Source organism: Dipodomys spectabilis, unplaced genomic scaffold (genome assembly GCF_019054845.1).
Source record: "Dipodomys spectabilis isolate Male_0828 unplaced genomic scaffold, ASM1905484v1 ptg000125l, whole genome shotgun sequence".
NCBI classification, from domain to species: Eukaryota; Metazoa; Chordata; class Mammalia; order Rodentia; family Heteromyidae; genus Dipodomys; species Dipodomys spectabilis.
This window is the reverse complement of record NW_024870802.1, coordinates 17039988-17058921: the sequence shown is the minus strand read 5'-3', so window position 1 is coordinate 17058921 and position 18934 is coordinate 17039988. Positions and strand designations below refer to the sequence as shown.

At 37.4% G+C, this 18934-nt stretch overlaps 1 protein-coding gene and 1 long non-coding RNA gene across 3 annotated transcripts in view; one reads left to right on the top strand and one right to left on the bottom strand.

Annotated features, from left to right (window-relative positions):
* Positions 1-18934, bottom strand: part of LOC122115684 (cytochrome P450 2C5-like) — a 74486-nt gene that overhangs the window by 46475 nt on the left and 9077 nt on the right. Inside the window, exons 6-9 of one of the 2 annotated variants that reach the window (XM_042689095.1) lie at positions 18091-18238; positions 14365-14552; positions 13102-13243; positions 10023-10366 (exon numbers count right to left, since the gene is read on the bottom strand). In XM_042689095.1, coding sequence (XP_042545029.1) covers positions 10185-10366; positions 13102-13243; positions 14365-14552; positions 18091-18238 — 660 coding nt within the window. In that variant the 3' untranslated portion in view covers positions 10023-10184. Of the gene's footprint in view, positions 1-10022; positions 10367-13101; positions 13244-14364; positions 14553-18090; positions 18239-18934 lie in introns of those variants that run through there. The other variant, XM_042689091.1, reaches the window with a different exon arrangement.
* Positions 156-8691, top strand: LOC122115700. The gene is made up of 3 exons (XR_006148832.1): positions 156-237; positions 8636-8646; positions 8682-8691. It is a non-coding gene; the product is annotated as an uncharacterized LOC122115700 (long non-coding RNA).

Sequence of the window (18934 nt, the reverse complement as noted above, 5' to 3'; positions counted from 1 at the left end):
TCATTGCTCTGTTTTTGAAAACTAGAACTAATTGATTTCAAATGTAATTCTCAACTTCATGATTTTTTTTTATTAGCCTGGTGTTCTGTGTATGTGGTTTCCAGGGCACAACCATTTTGATGTCTGTGCTATATGATAACAAGGTATTCTCCAACACAGAAATGTTTGACCCTGGCCACTTTCTAGATAAGAGTGGCAACTTTAAGAAAAGTGACTACTTCATGCCTTTCTCAACAGGTATCAGTCTACTATTAGTCCATTTGCCTGTGTATCGCCCACTCCAAATTCCAATCAACAACCATATTCTTTGGGGATGCAAACACAGGGCTTAGTATTTTAACAATTACATACCAGGAATAACTACACTCTGGTGGATTTTTTTTTGTTTCTCTAGGAAAATGGATGTGTGGAGGAGAGGGTCTGGCCCATATGGAGCTATTTTTATTCCTGACTACCACTTTACAGAACTTTAAACTAAAATCTCTAGTTGACCCAAAGGACATCCACACCATCCCAGCAGCCATTGGATTTGCTGCCTTTCCACCCACTTCCCAGCTCTGCTTCATTCCTGTCTGAGTAGGTGCACTGTGACAGCACTTCTTCTGAGACCCTGGCTCCTTCTTTACCTATGCAGGATGCCTTCCCTCCACTCAATGCTCATTTCACCTCCTGTGCTCAATATCCAGGAAACCCATTCACCACTTTGTAGACTTAGTGGAAGGTGGGGTGAGAGTGGGGGGGTGGGGAGGAAGGGTGTCATTGCACAAACACACCTGCTATTCCTTGTGTTTTATTGCAGTTGTTTTGACCATGCCAATTTCCAGTGCACAGCTGCAGCTGTGTGGTTCATATGCTATCACTGAAAAACGACAAAATGATTCACAGATTATATTTTGGAGCCATTTCTTCTCTGTATGTTCTTGAAAAAAAGTATTCTTGATTGTTCTGACCATTCTTATATCTCCTTTCCTGTGTCAAGGAAGATGAAAGAAAACAGAAATGCAAAGAGGCTCCTTTTCCACTCAATGAAAAGCTAAAGAATTTAAGGGGAGGATGGTAGAGAACAGAGTCAACTGAGTGTCACTCAGTGTTTCTAGAGGTTTTATTTCAAAACAGATGGACGATTCTTAGACGCATATCCGGCCTACAGGGAAATAGAATGGAAATGAATCATAGGAAGGAAAATAAATGAAGGTTAGAAATCATGGCCTTGTTTTGATGTTACTGTGAACAAATAAGAAAACTTGAAATAGTATTTAGCTAACCTAGAGGCATATGGGAATGTTTGTTTCCATATTTCTGGGTGTTATTCATATGGGTTGAGTCTTCTTCTTTCTCCCCAAGACAAAAATCCTAGGAAACATCTCCTTTACTATTATTTTTCTACCTTCCATGTAGGTTTACATTCCATCTAAATGAGGACAGCAAGAACCTAAAGTCATTATCCCATGATAATGTACATCTAAAACAGGACTGAAATTCTTTTCCTTCCTTTCATCTTAAAATATTATAATGCAAAGTAACTTCTCATTATACTTCCTCTACTTTCCCAAAGGGAACAACCTTGTCAGACAATTTTCAGTTAATACCAGTGTCTATATGGATATGTGACTCTGGAATACATGAGTACACAGACACAGATCCACATACCATACATATTCTTTATAGATATGGCTTTATAAATAGAATTCTTCTTTTTTTGTTTTAGTTTTTGGTTTTTTTTGGGGGGGAGGAATGTCTGGTCATGGGGCCTGAACTCTGGGCCTGGGCGCTGTCCCTCAGGTCTTCAGCTCAAGTTCAGCGTTCTACCACTTGAGCCGCAGCGCTGCTTCCGGCTTTTTTCTTTTTGCTTATGTGGTGCTAAGGAATCAAACCTAGGGCCTCATGCATGCAAGGCAAGTGCTCTACCACTGAGCCACCTTCCCAATCCCTCTTCATAGAATTCTTTATAGGTCCAGGTGCATGAACTTTGTACAATGTGTTGTTTGGCCACTAAAACTATATGCCAGGAAAACGAAAACCTTCAAGATTATAAAATATGAGACATGATTTTTGATGTTTAGGTTAATATCAATTGATATGTTGAAAAGCTAAAATTATGGTATATATTGGGTTTTTTGAAGCATATATACATTATTGAGTTCATCTCAGAATAACCATATTTGTATCCTTACATATTTGTAATTTCTGTGTGATCAATCATTCTCAGTCAATTTTTCTCTTTGGAAATAGACACTATTATCATAACCAAGTTCCTCTACTGTATATTAGACATTATGGGATTTTATCTGTGCTGTTTTGGTACTGGTCCAGGAGCTTGAACTCAGGGCCTGGGTGCTGTTCCGGAGTTTGTTTGTTTTTTTCCTCACAGTTAGTGCTCTATCACTTGAACCAGAGCTCCACTTCTGGGGTTTTGGTAGTTAATTGCAATTAATAGTCTGACAGACTTTCCTGCCTGTGCTAGCTTGAAACCATGATCCTCAGATCTCAACCTCCTGAGTAGCTAGGATTACATGTATGAACCACTGGCTCCCAGCTAATATCATATACTTTTATTCCTCTCTAATTGTAACTTAATCCCATTAGTCAAACTTCCCAAATTCTTATTAGACAAAACTCTTCTCAAAGTCTGATAATATCTGTTCTATGCTCAATTTCAAGGAGTTCAAAAATCCAATAATTATATTTATGGTTGGACTATTTCAATAATGTAATGTTTCTATTTTGACATGTTTTACAAAAAATACTATATTTGTGTATCTGTTTAGTATTATAGTGTAAACATGTAACCTATTGGTTACCTTTTTATCTTCTGGTGTTTGTGCAAGATGTCTGTGTCTTAGGTCTAGTAAAATGTGCAAAAGTTTTGTCATCAACATACTGTTTTAATTTTCCGTGGAAATTTAGAAGCATTGGGATTGATTGATCCTACTATAGTTCTTTTTCAAAAAAATTGCAGAGCTCACAGACAATATTGCAGAATGTCTATACTACTTCTGATTTACACCAGTATACACAAGAACTCTAGTTAACCCACAATACCACCAGCATTTGTTATCTATTTTCTTATTGTGATCAACAATCCTTATGTGGATGAGATATTATCTCTTTGTTGTTTGGGTTAGCCCTTATATGACCTAGTCTCAAAACTAAATCTAAAGAGGGTTGAGTATATGGATCACTAGCCAGTGTGAGGATATCTATCTATCTAAGTCTTAGGAGGTTGAGATCTGACATATATATCTTAGGAGGCTGAGATCTGAGAATTGTTCAAAACCTAGGAAGGAAAGTCTCTGAGACTCTTATTTCTAACTCCTAATAAAAAATGGAACTAGAGCTTTGTCTTCAATGGTAAGGCACTAACCTTGAGTACAAATAGTCAGTGATAGCATCCAAGTCCTAGTTACAGCCCCAGAGCTAGCACAAGATAAATATAGAAAAAAGAGATAAGATGATGATGGGTGATTGCTAACGATTCTTCCTAGAGACACACTCAATATACACTCTATGTTCTCACACCTAATTCTAGACAAAACTGCTATGAAAGTCAGTGCTATGGAAAAGTAGTTTTGATTTCATCAAGAGTGCTGAGACCATACTGAGAGAAATGCAGATCCATAGACTGTAGAAGTAGAAGTCCTAAGGAACTCACCGTGGGCACTGAAGCCTGAGTACATTCCATGCATGGACACCTCTAAATCAGTACAGAAACCAGCAAGAGAATCAGCAGAAAATAGACAATGCATACATAAGAGCCCACAATGACTTAATGTAACATACACATACACTATACATACATACACATATGTATTATATATGTATTATTAATCCATCAGGAATAATAATATTGCATCATTTACAGAGAAATGGATGGAGCTAGAAAAAATTCATATTGAGTTAAATCAGCCTGAGAGAGATGGAGTGCATGACTTATCTAATATATGGAAGTTACATTTAAAATATAAACATATATTACAGCACACACAGGAGTATATACACAGTCAAACTGAAAAGGCCTGGGTTTCATGGTATAACTCCTTGAACACATTTAACAGTTCAACGATGTGTATGCTAGGAAGCTGAAACCTGGCTGGTCTGAGCCAGGATACAATTTAAGGGGAGGAGCTGTCATGTGGAGAGAGGAATGTCCAGTGAATGAAGTCACATCATTCACTGAGAGTGGAACCAGGAAGATGGAGGAGAATCATGGGAATTAGACAGATAAGATAGAATGAAGGAAGGGGTAGCTGATCAAATGCATCACATACATAGAGGAACAGGTTTTCATGAAAACTCCTTTGTACAACTATTTGAACATAATGAAAATGATTGTAACTATTGTCAATGAAATCCAAAGGGCCAAGAATACTTTAATGAGATCAAACAGAATAAAATAGGCAGCTACATAATATTAAGAAGCCAATTTATGACACAAAGAATGACCCAAGAGATGCAATTTGGTAAAAAAATTAATTGGGGGTTTGAAAAGTTAAGAGAACAATAGATCAAATAAAAGAAAATACTTGGTTGAAAGCCCTACCAGTAGGGAAGATCAAGTGAAAGAGAGAAAATCAAGACTAGAAGACAAGAGGGATGAGTTCACATTTTCACTGACAAAAGAGAAGCACAGAGAGGCAGTCTCAATAGAAACAATTGGAAAACAGTTCTGGACACTGTTAATAGTCCAACAGGAGGGTTAGAGGAATCCCAAGACACAATCACAAGGTAAGTCAGATGGCACTGGCAAGAATGACAATTCTACCAGCATGCTAAATACACCTCTTCCACAAACCTTAAAGCCAGGGTGGAGATTTAAGGAAATAATGACTACTTTGAGGTATAAGGCTGGCCTCTCCAAAGAAAAAATGTGTCATTGCTCCTCTTGTCTCACGGGGGGTTATAACAAGGGCAATCTGCTGAGAATGAGTTTGTTTCAAGCTTGAAAACAGTCATAGCTCAGGGAATCTTGGGATAGCTTGTAACAGTGTTTGGGTGAAATATGAACAGAAGAGTTGGTGGTGGACAGGGAGAAGGCCTGACATGGACCCACAGTGAAGTTTCAGTGGCTCAAATAGTGAAGAGTACAGTGGTCAGAAGCCCTAAGTCATGGTCTAGCCCAAGCACTGAGCCTGTGGCTGGCAGAGTGTGTGTACTGCAGGAGAGGAAAGTCAGAGGGCTGAGTAGAGTGGACTTATCTTCAAGTCGTATGACACATGTACAGAACTCAAGTATTTGTCTTAAGGGTAGAATAGAAAAGTGATAATGAATAAAGGCCAAGAGAAGATTTTCACAAATAGGTGAAAGTCATCAGTGGCAAAGCCACCCAGTCATTTGGTTCTAATCTTACTTTGTCACCATGTGCTCATTCCTTAGGGGGGAAAAAAATGTGTTTTTATAATATTCAGACTACTTGGTCTCAAAGATTGTTCATATCATTGTAAGAGGAAAAGGTCATGTGGGATCCTCATTACACCAGAAGGAAGATGAAAAAAAGAAGGGGCATCTATTTCTCAGAGCTAGCGCTCTACCACTTTGAGCCAAAGTACCAGATCCAGTTTTCTGGTAGTTAACTGCAGATAAGGGGCTCATGGACTTTTCTACCTGGCTGATCTACCTCAGATCTCAGCCTCCTAAGCAGCTAGAATTACAGATGTGAGAAACCACTGTCCCTTTTGATTCTTCATATTTTTATGGTGCTTTTGCAATACTTTCTACATGATATTTAGAAATATAATTATTTAACAGTCTGGTGACCTTATAATATGTAAGCTCAGGAAATTTAATAGCCATTGCTAATGGTTTATTTGTAGGTATATTTGGAGCTTTCAGATGCATTACCACAATATCTGAGTTAATATTTTTATGCGGGCTTTTCCAATTCTTGTGTCCATAATTGTGTTTTGCTGAATTTTTGCACTGGTATAAAACAAAATTGGTGTTGGTGGCTATCTTTGTTTCATTTGTGATTGGCAAAAAATGTTCAAGCTTGATATTACACTGTCAAGTTTCATATCTTAAGTAGATTTTGGAAGATTTTTTTTAAATATAACATTAGGGAAGTTTATCCCATATTTTTATTTATGTATGAGTTTTGACATAATTACATTTATGTTTTGAATAAGATAATTTCTCTGTAATGATTCTTCTTTTTAAAATTTGTATTAGAAGGGTGATGTGCAGAGGTTACAGTTGCATAAGTCAGGTAGAGTACATTTCTTCTTGAACACTGTCACTCCTTCCCTGGCTTTTTTTCCCTTCCCAGTTTTTCCCTTCCATCCCCACCCAAAAGTTGTACAGTTCATTTTCAACATAGTGTCTCTTGAATTCCACTGTTGCATTTACTCACCCTTTGTCCCTCATTTCTCTGCATATTATCCGTAAGAAGTATTATTTTTCTTGCCTGGGTAATTCTTGGACTGTTCTCCTTTGTTTACAATTCAGTGAAGCAATGAAACAAAATAGAGTCTCCTGTTGTCCACATTACGGAAAGCACTGTGAATGGGAAGGGGAAGATGGTAGGAAAACTCCTTGGCTATGTCACCTGTCATATCTGGAGATGTGGATTTAGTGAACAAAAGCAATGTCCAGAAGCAGCTCCTCCTGGAGGAAAATACTCTGTGACACAGACATAGACAGCAATAAACATTAAAGGCTAGGGTTTGTGTCTTTACTTTGGTGCTAGTGTGAACACAAAATAAAAATTGGAAATATTCTTGTCAATTGAGGTTTCCAACTGAAAGCCAGATATGAGTTTATGTTATATTGTTTATCATCTGCCATATTAATTTCTTTGGTGTACATTAATTGTACAATTTGAGGTGCTTCCTACATGTGTACAATATACTATGACCATGTCATTTTTTCCTTCATTTTTCACAGTACTAAAGTTTAAATTCAGGGCCTGCCCATCCGGCTCTCATACTTTAGAGAGTTTTGGGAACTGCTGAGGTGGTAGATCTCTGCATCATGCCTAAACAGCAGGCTTCGGTTTTTCTGTTTCTGTCTTGATCTTGTCTCATTCTATTTTCTTTAGAGTTGGTACATATTTGTGGTGGGGATCCTTCTTTAGTGTGTATGATTGTTCCTATGGCATAAGGATGGGGAAATGCAGGTGACCCTGGGCCTGGTTTGGCCCCTTAGTTAGCCTTGATAGTTTGAAAGCTTATCCTCCATCTCCTCCTACATCCTTGTTCCTCACCAGGCTGACAGCTGCCTCTTGTCATAAGGAAGTCTAAGAGAGTCTTGTCTTCTAATGAATGACCAAAAAAGCCAGAAGTGAAGCTGTGGCTCAAGTGGTAGAGTGCCAGCCTTGAGCAAAAAAATTCAGGGTCACTTCCCAGGTCCTGAGTTCAAGGCCTATCAGCACCCTCACACACACACACACACACACACACACACACACACACACACACACACACACACACACACACACACACACACACAAATGATACATGTAGATATTTGAATATTACTTTCAATCTATCGTTGACTAAATAAAAATCATTCCCATGTTATAATCCAGGCCTCAGGTTCAATTTTTGGACAAGGGTATAACACTACACAGGGTAGAGGTGAGGTCAGAACCCACAAACCCCTAGTCTCATAAGCTTCCCATAGTAAAACATTCAGTTAAAACAAATTAAAGTTGGGCACCAATGGATCATGCCTATAATCCTAGCTACTCAGGAGGCTGAGATCTGACTATCACAGTTCAAAGCCAGCCCAAGCAGGAAAGTCTGTGAGACACTTATCTCCAATAAAGTACTCAGGAAACCGGTAGTGGCACTGTAGCTCAAGAGGTAGAGTGCTCGCCTTGAGCTGAAGAGCTGAGGGATAACGCCCAAGCCTAGAGTTCAAGCACCATGACCGAACCAAAACACTGACTTTCAAAACAAACAAGACTTTCTTAATTGCAGTATCCATTGATTAAAATGAGGGTTAGGGACATCTGGTGTTTTTTATCTAGAGAACTTGCAAACTCTTTATATACTTTTTGAGTTTATGCATCAAAAAATGTTTACGATTCACAAAGTTCAGAACTCTAAACTATTAGAATCTATCTCAACATTGATAGATCATTGTTTTATTTTGGATAAACTAAAGTTGATGACTCATTTGTAGATTATTTACTTTATTCCCTATGAGTATTCCCACTCTCCTCTATAGGTCATGAAGTGAAGAAGGGTTTTACAATAGATAAATGATATATGATATACCATATGTTCCAAAAGATATATCTAGCTGCCTGATTTAAATACTGTAGAGTGTATGCAATTATTAAAAACCTAACATGGAGCTCGGGCCCATGGCTGTTGCCTGCATTATTAACTAACTACTCAGAAGGCTGAGATCTGGAGGATTGCAATTTGAAGCCAGCCCCAGCAGAAATGTACATGAAACTCCATCTCCAAAATTACTAGAATCAGGATACAGGCATGTTTTAAGTGGTAGAACACCACCAAAGAAAGCAGGCCAACCAAGTGTGGAATCCTGAGTTCAAACTGCAGTTCCACCAAAAATAAAAACATGGGGCTCCATAAATATAATTTTATATTTTATGTATTAATTCAAATATAAAACAATCATGTCCAATTTTTCCATAACTTGAGGGTTTCACTGGCATATGTTTCAACAGGAAAACAGCCAGTTGTACTAAATATCTTTTCAGGCCTGAGTAGCAGGTCCTGGGGATCAATGCAGGGCCTGGGCACTGTCCCTGAGCTTTTTGCTCAAGCATAGTGCTTTATCAGTTGGGCCACAACACCACTTCTGGCATTTGGCGATTAATTAGAGATAAGATTCTCATGGACTTTCCTGCCTGGGCTGGCTTGGAACCCCAATCCTCTGATCTCAGCCTCCTGAGTAGCTAGGATTACAGGCATGAGCTACCAGTACCTGTTCAATATATTTTATAGTGAACCCAATTTCATGGAAAACCATATATAATGTATGTTTATATCCTGTATAAATATACCTTGTATATATAACAATTCATTGATATATGTACAGATTGTGTATTTACCTAGGCTAAAATATATTAGCTTAAAAATTGGTGTGCCAAGGGGCTTCCTCTGGGAAATGAGACCAGCAGAGTGGATAAATGATGTTACTTCTCATGTGATACATGACAAGGTAGAAGGAAGGGGAAATTGTTTATTAGATGCACAATTGTGAAGGTTTCAAAAATTAAATGGGAGAAATAATTTAGTGCCCTTATTATAACTGTAATCACATTTATGTTGAGTGTAAACAATGTGTACAAAGTAGAAAAACAGATGCAGGATATTGTCCAATCAGTAGAGTTCTTGTCTAGGAAGAACAAAGCCCTGAATTTAAAACTTAGTATTGCCAAAAGTGAAGGGAAAATGGTATGGTCAAAGTAAAGTGTATGCAGGTATGAAACATCTTAAAATGTACAATTGATGTGCATAAATAACAATTATAAAGCAGATGATTATCAATATGAAAACATTAAATCATATCTCCTTTCAAATGCAAAGATCAATTGACAAGAATATTTTGATTTTATTTTTTGTTCACACTAACACCAAAATAAAGATGTGAACACTAGCCTTTAATGTTTATTCTGTCTATGTCTGTCACACAACATTTTCCTCCAGGAGGAGCTGCTTCTGGACATTGCTTTTGCTTGTTAAATCCACATCTCCAGATATGACAGGTGACATAGCCAAGGAGTTTTCCTACCATCTTCCCCTTCCCATTCCTAGTGCTTGCTGTAATGGGGTCAACATGGGATTCATTTGTTTCATTGCGTCACTGAATGTTGAATAAAGTAGCAAAGTCCAACAATGACCAAAGGCATGAAAAATAATATTATGGATAATATACAGAGAAATGAGTCTGTGTTGTCACATGGTCATCATTTTATGGTTTTGCCATCCTAGCATATTAGTAAATCAGCATTAGGTAAGTATTAACAGGTGGGGTGGTAAATAAGACTATGTTTAGGATATTCTAAACATAAGAGACTATAGATGTGATAGTACAGTGACACAGGAAACCATCCAAAATGGAGAATGGATCTTCCTGGATCGGGAGGGAGAGGGGAGATGTGAGAAGAGAGGACAGGAAAGCATTCCTGGCAGGGGAAGGAGGTGAGTGATGGCTCAGAGGAGGGAACTGCAGATTGCTGCACAGCTGGAGCCAGACAGCAGAGCTCTTCTTTACACTGGAATGAAGCTCAGCTGGTATGACGGTGGCACAGAGATAAACCCATTCAGAACTGGAGTGGTATCGAGGTCCTGTGGATCCACGAGAGATTTCAGGTTGAAGTTCTGTAAAATGGTGGTTAGGAATAAAAACAGCTCCATGCGGGCCAGGCCCTCTCCAACACAAATCCTTTTGCCTGAAATTTAAAAAAAAAAAAAAAGTCAAAGCAGGAAATGCTTTGTGAGAGTATGAAGCACTGCATTTGTAACTGGCAAAAGAAAGTGTCAATGTTCAAAGAATTACCAATTGCATAGCAGATAGATGCATGGAAGTACACAGGGAAGGCAGGGAAACTGACTATTTGTCTACCTAACACGTAATCTTAACTTGTACATCATTAAAAGTTTTGTTTTTGTTGTTGTTTTTGTTTATAATCTAAGAACGGCAGCACACACCTGTAATTCCACCACGGGAGGCTAAGCCAGAAGAATCTTGAGTTGGTAACCAATTTGAACTACATTTTTAAGATCCTGTCTTTAAAAAAAAAATCCAAAGGAAAACCATACCAAACCAAATTATATTTAAAAGAAAAATAGATTACCATCTTTATGTAAACCTTTTACTAAATATTTCTATGTGACAAATGCTCTTTTTAAAAATGTTTCCTCCTCTCTTTGCCTTTTTTCTCTTTCTCTCTATACTGAGTTGGAGGTTGCTGAATTAGTATGTCAGATACTGTACTATGTTCCCTGAAAAAGGCAGGAATCATAATTCTGGAAGACAATTAAGCTTCCAATCTTATTTTTTCCCAGCAGTTGAGATGAGGAATTAATTGTTTATCCTCAACCTGAAGGCCTAATCCTATTTCTTCTCTCTTACTATTAACCTTACTTATCAGGAAGGCCTGTGACCACGTGCTTTGGGATTTCCTCAAATCTTTGGGTCTGTGGAGTGATATAAATTTAGGGGTGGAGGACTAGACCTTCCCTTGACTCTAAGTGGAATTCATCCTATGGAAACACTGCTTTCAAAGTCAACTCAAAAGTCAAATCTTGATTCTGTCACTTACTACCCATGTGGATGAGTTATTTAAACTATCTGAGCCTTAGTTTCTTCATATATTAAATGAGGATGCTAATAATTCTTTTATGAAGTGTTGGTGAGGAATTAAAATAATAATAGATTTTAATTTATTACAATTTTCATGGGGTTTTATTATTCTATTTATAATATTTGGATAAACTTTGTATTTTCTAGAGATATCTGTGCTTTTCTAAGAAAACCCATTCCTATTGCTCATGTAACCTGTGCCTAGAAAAATGTTCAATGAACACTTTTTACATTTTAATATTGACAGCTCTACTCTCCATTTTATCCACTTAAGGTAAACAAGTTTAAATATATTATATCCTGTAATTCCTTTTGTCTATGATACTTTTCCTTACAGACACCAAGACCCAGACCACATTTGATTTCCTTCAAGCCATAAAATCTTGCCATTGCCTGGCAATGTGGCACAGTGGTAGAGCGCTTGTTTAGCATGCATGAGGCCCTGCGTTCAATGCTTGGCACCACACAAACAAAAAATAAATGAAGTTAAATTGAAATACTATTTTTTTAAAAATACTTGTTCTCAGTCAGTTTCCCAAATATCATATCCAGAATTTCACTGAAGCACAAAATCATCTGAAAGAATAATTTTCTCATTATTTAACATTTCCCTTTGTGTAATCAAGTGAATATTTGAAGAGAGATTGCTCCTTTCCCCATGGTATCTATGTGACTGATATAAAGCAGATATCAAAGGTCCCAGCATTAGCTAGACACCAATGGCTCATGCCTACAATCCTAGCTACTCAGGAGGATGAAATTTAAGGCTGGTGATTTGAAGCCAGCATGGGCTAAGAAAGTGGATGAGACGCTCATCTTCAATTAACCACCAGAAAACCAGAAATGAAGCTGTGCCTCAAACCTCTAGCCTTGAGCAAAAAAGGTCAGGGATAGCAGCCAGGCCCTCAGTTCAAACCTCACAACCAACAACAATAACAACAAAAATGAACAAACAAAAAAAGACAAAAAGTCACAGTATCAGAACAGGAAGGTTGCTCCCTGGCCAGACATACAGCACACATACTGCAGGTGTCGAGATACAATATCCAAGATACATATCTTGGATCAAAAGAAGAGCACAGTGGTCTGTGATCATTGTGTGATATCTGACACAGGTCCCTGATATGTGCAAAAGATCATTTGACACTTTCTGACACTTTTGGCTGAGGGTAAATGGTCTGCTCTTGTGGTTCATAACTTTCTTAAAAATGCTCTGCTGTGTCTTCTGTCTACTCTCTGTCCCCTTTGAAGTACCAAAATGTCTTACAATGTTGCTTAGTCCATTTTCTGTTTAATATTGGGGTACAAGAAAGTGATCAATTGGTTAATACTCCACCCTACAAATTCTGATGTCTTGTAATCTGTGATGATCTTCCCTCACCGTTCTTTGGTGTGTTCTTCCGTGTCTTTTGGGAGACATTTCATTCTGTAGAGGAGCCTGGGAGTGATAAATGCCACAAAAAGATGTGGGAGGGACTTGTGATGAGATCATCTTTCTCATTGTGAGTGTGGCCATTCTAAATGAGTTTTACTGTTTAGGAAGAGATCATTATGATATATGTAAAGAGAGAATGCCAGAATTGCTTGCTTTACCTTGCTGAATGTGGAAGAAATGCACAGAGAAACTGAAGCCTCACTGATCTGGTCAAACAGTGAGGATGCATCATGAACAAGAAAGTACATGGGCATTGAGAGTGCTGCTCCTAATCACAAGCTTAGGGCAAATATATCAGTCCCAAAGGAGGATTTATATAGGTTCCAACTGACATCCCCCTCCCGCCCCCAAAGTTATTTTGAATTATGGGAATAAAATTTTATTACCTGTTGAGAAAGGCATGAAGTAGTCACTTTTCTTAAAGTTTCCACTTTCATCCAGAAAGTGGCCAGGGTCAAACATCTCTGGGTTATGGAATTCCTTGTGGTCATATAGCACAGACGTCAATGATGGCAATACAGTTGTGCCCTGGGAATAATACACACAGATGAGCTAAGCTAATTATATAATATAAATAATATATGTAGAGAAAGCTATATCTATATATACTTATATATTGATCTATACATATATATGTATATATGTGTGTATGTGTATATATATATATATATACCTAGATCTATATAGATCTATACATATATATATAAAGCCAGGTGCCAGAGGCTCACACCTGTAAACCTAGCTACTCAGGGGGCTGAGATCTGAGGACTGAAGTTCAAAGCCAGCCCACACAAGAAAATTTGTGAGAATCTTATCTCCAAATAACCACCAGAAAACCAGAAGTGGAGCTGTGGCTCAAAGTGATAGAGCACTACTCTAGAGCAAAAAGTCAGTGACAGGGCCCAGGTCCTGAGTTCAAGCCCCATGACCAACAAAAATCAAAACAAATAGTTAAGATAAAATGAAAATCACTTAGTTCAATCTTCTTGTCTACAGGTAATGAAGTCTTGCAACCAATGAACTGGCTTCAGAACTAATAAATATGAACACGGAAAATATTTTAAAAAGGCAAATATCTCCAAAGTTTAACAATTCTATAGAAATAGACATAAAGGATATTGAAGAAGAAGAAGAAAGCCCAAAGAACTCAAAACAAGACTACAAGAATGATCAATAAAATGAAAAAGGACATATATAAAAACATGAGTGAATTTAAAGACAATACAAATAAATACCTGAATGAAGTAAGGCAAACAATGCCTTCAATAAAGATACAGAAATCTTTAAAAAAAAAGAAACTACTATTTTGGAAATTAAAAGCTATATAAATCAAATTAAAAACTCAATGGAGGGCTGGGAAGGTGGCTCAGAGGTAGTGTGCTTGCTGGAAAGGTGGCTCAGTGGTAGTGTGCTTGCCTCGCATGCATGAGTCCCTGGGTTCGATTCCTCAGCACCACATAAGCAGGAAAAACAAAAGCCAGAAGTGTCACTGTGGCTCAAGTGGTAGAGTGCGAGCCTTGAGCTGAAGAGCTGAGGGACAGCGCCCAGGCCCAGAGTTCACGACCCGACCACCAAAAAAAAACAGGAAAGAAAAACAACTCAGAAACTTGGGGTCTCTGGAAGCTCAGGGATAGAAGAAACAAGCTCACCTTGGGAATGATGTAGTCTCTGAACTTAACATCACAGGTCACTGCATGGGGCAGGTTCATTGGTAGGAGATCAATGTATCTCTGGATCTCATGCAGCACAGCATCTGTGTAGGGCATTTGGCTCCTGTCCTGCATGCAGGGGCTGCGGTGCCTGCCAATCACACGGTCAATCTCTTCCTTCACTTTAGCTGGTGAGACATAATAAGAAATGGTGAAACAGGAGGAAAGAGACACATTGATCATAGTAAGTCAGTGCTTCATACACCTCACGGTTTATGTATCTGAATACGATTCAAGGTAAAAAAATAAATGCCCCATGGAATGCTTAGACTTCAATATATAAAACCTCACTGTCCTATTAAGTAGCCTTAAATGCATTAACATATTTGTAAGAGTTTAGCTTCTTGTTAAAAACTACACAAAAAACAAAAAACTATTTATGTACATGTAATGTACCTTAAATATTAAAGTAAAATACCTTTATTGTTATAGGTACTATATAGTTTTGTTACTGTTATCATGAAACATTACAAAATAAGGGGAATAAAATATTAACAATAAAAGTATATTTTTTAGAACATTATTATCTTCACTTATATCTCCAGATTTCCCAAATCTCTACAAATATGAATGGTAATCCATGGGCTAGACAATAATATATATAGCTCTAAGAATGACAACAGTATGAAGTTTAGGATGTTAATAAAATATTTCCATTTTGTTCTAACTCAGAAATGTTTTTGCTGTAAATAAAAGCAGTGATTCACCATAAAGTGATTTTCAATCTCTATTAATATATAGAAGAAATTATGTCTTTAAATGAAGAATTTAGATGTAGAAAGAAAGAAATATAATTCAAAAAGTAAACAGAACACACGTAAGTGAGAATTCTGATAAAAATACATTGTAAGGAGTGAAATTGTTGAAGATGCATTGTAACTCATGAACTGATGTGTTGAATTGAAATTCTTTTATACACTGCTGAATCATATAAAAGAAGGTTATATTGTATGTGTATATTTATATACATATATATGGAAGTATCAGCACTAACTGTTTTTGTACAATTAATTTACTCTAATAAAAATGCAGAAGAAGAAATGACAGTCCTTTAAAAAAGAAACACTGTTTATGTTAAAATCAAACCAATGTTTGATTTTAATGTCAAAACCAATGTTTTGATTTAAACATTATACAAATAGTGTGCCTGTGCATGCATATGTGTAATTTGCAATAATACTACTATTAAACGACCACTTTCTAATGATCCCCATATTGGGCATTCTAGTATCTGCCTTGGAAACTTATCTTCATATTTCTAAACAATGGTTCATTCTTTTTTCTTTTTCTTCCTATTTTTTTTGCCACACTTGGGGCTTGAACTCAGGGCCTGGGTGCTGTGCTGTTCCTGAGCCACAGAAACACTCCTGGCTTTTTCTGAGTAGTTTATTGCAGATAAGAGTTTCACAGACCTTCCTGCCTAGATGGGCTTCAAACTGTGATCCTCAGATCTTAGCCTCGTGAGTAGGTAGGATTACAGGCATGGGCCACTGGTGCAGGTGCCTGGTTGATTTTTTTAATCACTTTTAGATTTATGGATTTATGGATTTTTATTTATGGATTTCCTAATATGTGAGATCAAACTTTGCATTTACATCTCTATCTCAAATATTTAGCCACATCTACAATAGATACATGGAGATACATATGCACATTTCTCCTCACTTCATTGACATTGCTAATGTTAATTAATATCCTTCCCTGAGTGAAAACTAGGATTACTTTCTATTTATTCTACTTCCCTTGTCTTTCATATCAGTTCATGATTTTCTATTTCCTGAGTTAGAATTATTTGCAAATATACAAATAGGTGTTTATAATGTCTTGCAATATATGCTCAGTAAGTAGGAAATGTAAGGCTCTTGTCCATGTCTCCTTCATTCACAGTGTCTCCCCTCCTTGCATCATTGGTTTCTGGTTTGTTCTGATGTGGTTATTTCCTAAGTTGAGTTTCTAGCAGCCTCAGTGACAGTCTGAGAGTACTCCATGACCTTTCTGTCCCAGTTTCTGGAGTCCATAATTTTCTTTATCTTGGTTTTAGATAGCTGAATGAAATACATTATACTATATTTTATGGGAAAACAAAGAAAATGGGATATGAGGTTAAAGGTGATATGGAAGTCTAACTCTTCCACCTTTTCTTATCAATACATAGGTAGTAGTTACTCTTAACAATTCTTATGTAGGGGCTGGGAAGGTGGCTCAGTGGTAGAGCACTTGCCTTGCATGCCTGAGGCCTTGGGTTCGATTCCTCAGCACCAAATAAGCAAAATGAAAAAAAAAAAGCTGGAAGTGGCGCTATGGCTCAAATGGTAGAGCGCTAGCCTTGAGCTGAAGAGCTGAGGGACAGCGCCCAGGCCCAGAGTTCAGGCCCCATGACTGGACCCAAAAAAAAAAAAGAATTCTTAGGCAATCTCCACCTTCTCTTTACATAAAACTTAATTGTGTCTTTCTGGAAGTTGTGATGACCTTTCTAATCCTGGTGTTTTGAAATGTTACAACCTTATGCAGAGTGGGTGCTTTTATTCCCTTTTTTTGCTGCACACTTGGAGAGAATCTATCAAATTGGTATATGGAGGTTCTTACAGTTCTTCACTCTGGGGATATACTTTTCTGATGAATTTCAGGAAACAAGAATTAGACAAAAAGTGTGCATCACAAACAACAAGAGGGTTTTACCGGACCTCTCATTTTTACACTTCACTGTCTTTACCCAAAATTTCTGAGTACAGAGTTTCCCAGGTTCAAATTTCTGTGGAGAGAGAGTCTTTCTTGTCACCTGATGAGTGGAGCTGTGGTGAGTATAGAGAGTCTGTTTGCTAAATGTGTTTTCTATCTTTTTCAACATTTGTTATTTCTAAATAGGAAACTTTAAGGGAATTTTATAGACATAGCTTGGTTTTTCTTCCCTTAGAACTTTTCCTGTTATCACATTTAGGTGAAAGTATCATGTATCTGGCTCAGTTATTTTACAATTACATCTACTCTGAGGGTAAGGATATTGCTCATGACTTCTTATCTGTCTAGTATTCTCCTCTCATTTGTTTAATCAGAGGACTAATTCTCATTTAAAATTATTGTATCATTATTTCCTAAATCTTTCCACAGTATTTCCTCAACTAGAACTCTTTAAATATAAAATAACATTGTAATAGAAAAATTATGGGTGTCTTTTAAAATCCTTACTTTATAAAACATAAATTTCACAAAGTTAGACTTCTGAAATTGTAAAATTCCTTCAGGTATGGCTTCTGCCGCAATAATACCTTTCTAATGAGTCTGTCTTTAGAACATGTCCCAGATGCCCTCATTAATTTCTAGGACTTGTACTTATGTATTAGTGACAAGAGGTCTCTTTGGTTTATTCTAACATTAGAATTGTTAGAATAAGGAAAGGTATAGTAAAAAAACTTGCCTATTATAAAAACTGGAATTTTTGGTGTAAAATCAATATGTAACTTATGTCAATTTATGCTTAACCTGTTTTCCAATAATTACTTACTATAAAATCTGGACACCAGAGCACAGTCTTGTTCCTTTTCCTATAGCCTGTTCTCATCTCTTCTCTCTGATGTCAGCTGGTGGCACAGGATGTTGGGCTGTGAGACATCTGACAATGCAAATCGCTAGCAGTGTCTTTCCTATATTTTCCTGGAATTCACCTACCTGTGATGTGGGGGTGCTTCAGCAGGAGCAGCAGGGAGTATCTCAGTGTTGTGCTCGTCGTTTCTGTCCCAGCACCAAATAAATCCCTTGCAGCAATTGTCAAGCCTTCAGTAGTAAATTCCGATGGCTCCTTGTGATTTTCCTGGTCCTAAGATTTAATACAATTATATTATTTACCAGCACATGTGATCACATTGAAGTTACAGTATCTCACAGTGGTATGAAGTTGGAGAGTAAAGGACTAAGAGAAAAGCACAATGACATGGGGTGGTGACTAGCTGAGGCTAAGGCTTCAGGCCTACTGTGCTGTCCTTACTCTAACCGATACAGTAAACTTTAAGTCACTAATAAGTGAATTTTCTCTAATTTTAAAGTATCAGAAGATTGACTAATAGAACTAGGAAAATCAGGGACATAGGTGTAAACCTGAAGCAAGACTCTGCAATTAAACTGTTTTGGTGGTGGTGGTAGTGGGCCAGGGGCTTGAACTTGGGCAATGGGTGTTGTCTTTGAACTTTTTGGCTCAAGCCTAGGGCGATCCACTTCGAACTATTTACTGTTTAAATTGGAGATAAGAGTCCCTGGGACTTTTGTGCCCAGGCTGGCTTCAAACCTTGATCCTCAGATCTCAACCAATTGAATAGCTAGCTTTACAGTTATTAGCTCCCACTTGCAATTTAACTTCTTGTATCAAAAATTTACATATGCTCAATATTGAGTGTGAAAAATGCTAAAAGGAGCAAAGCCTAAAGGTCAAAAGAAGTAAGAATTAGTTCATCAAAACTAGATTGGAAAGGGGTGGGGAGTTGGCTCAGTGATAGAGTGCTTGTCTCGCATACATGAG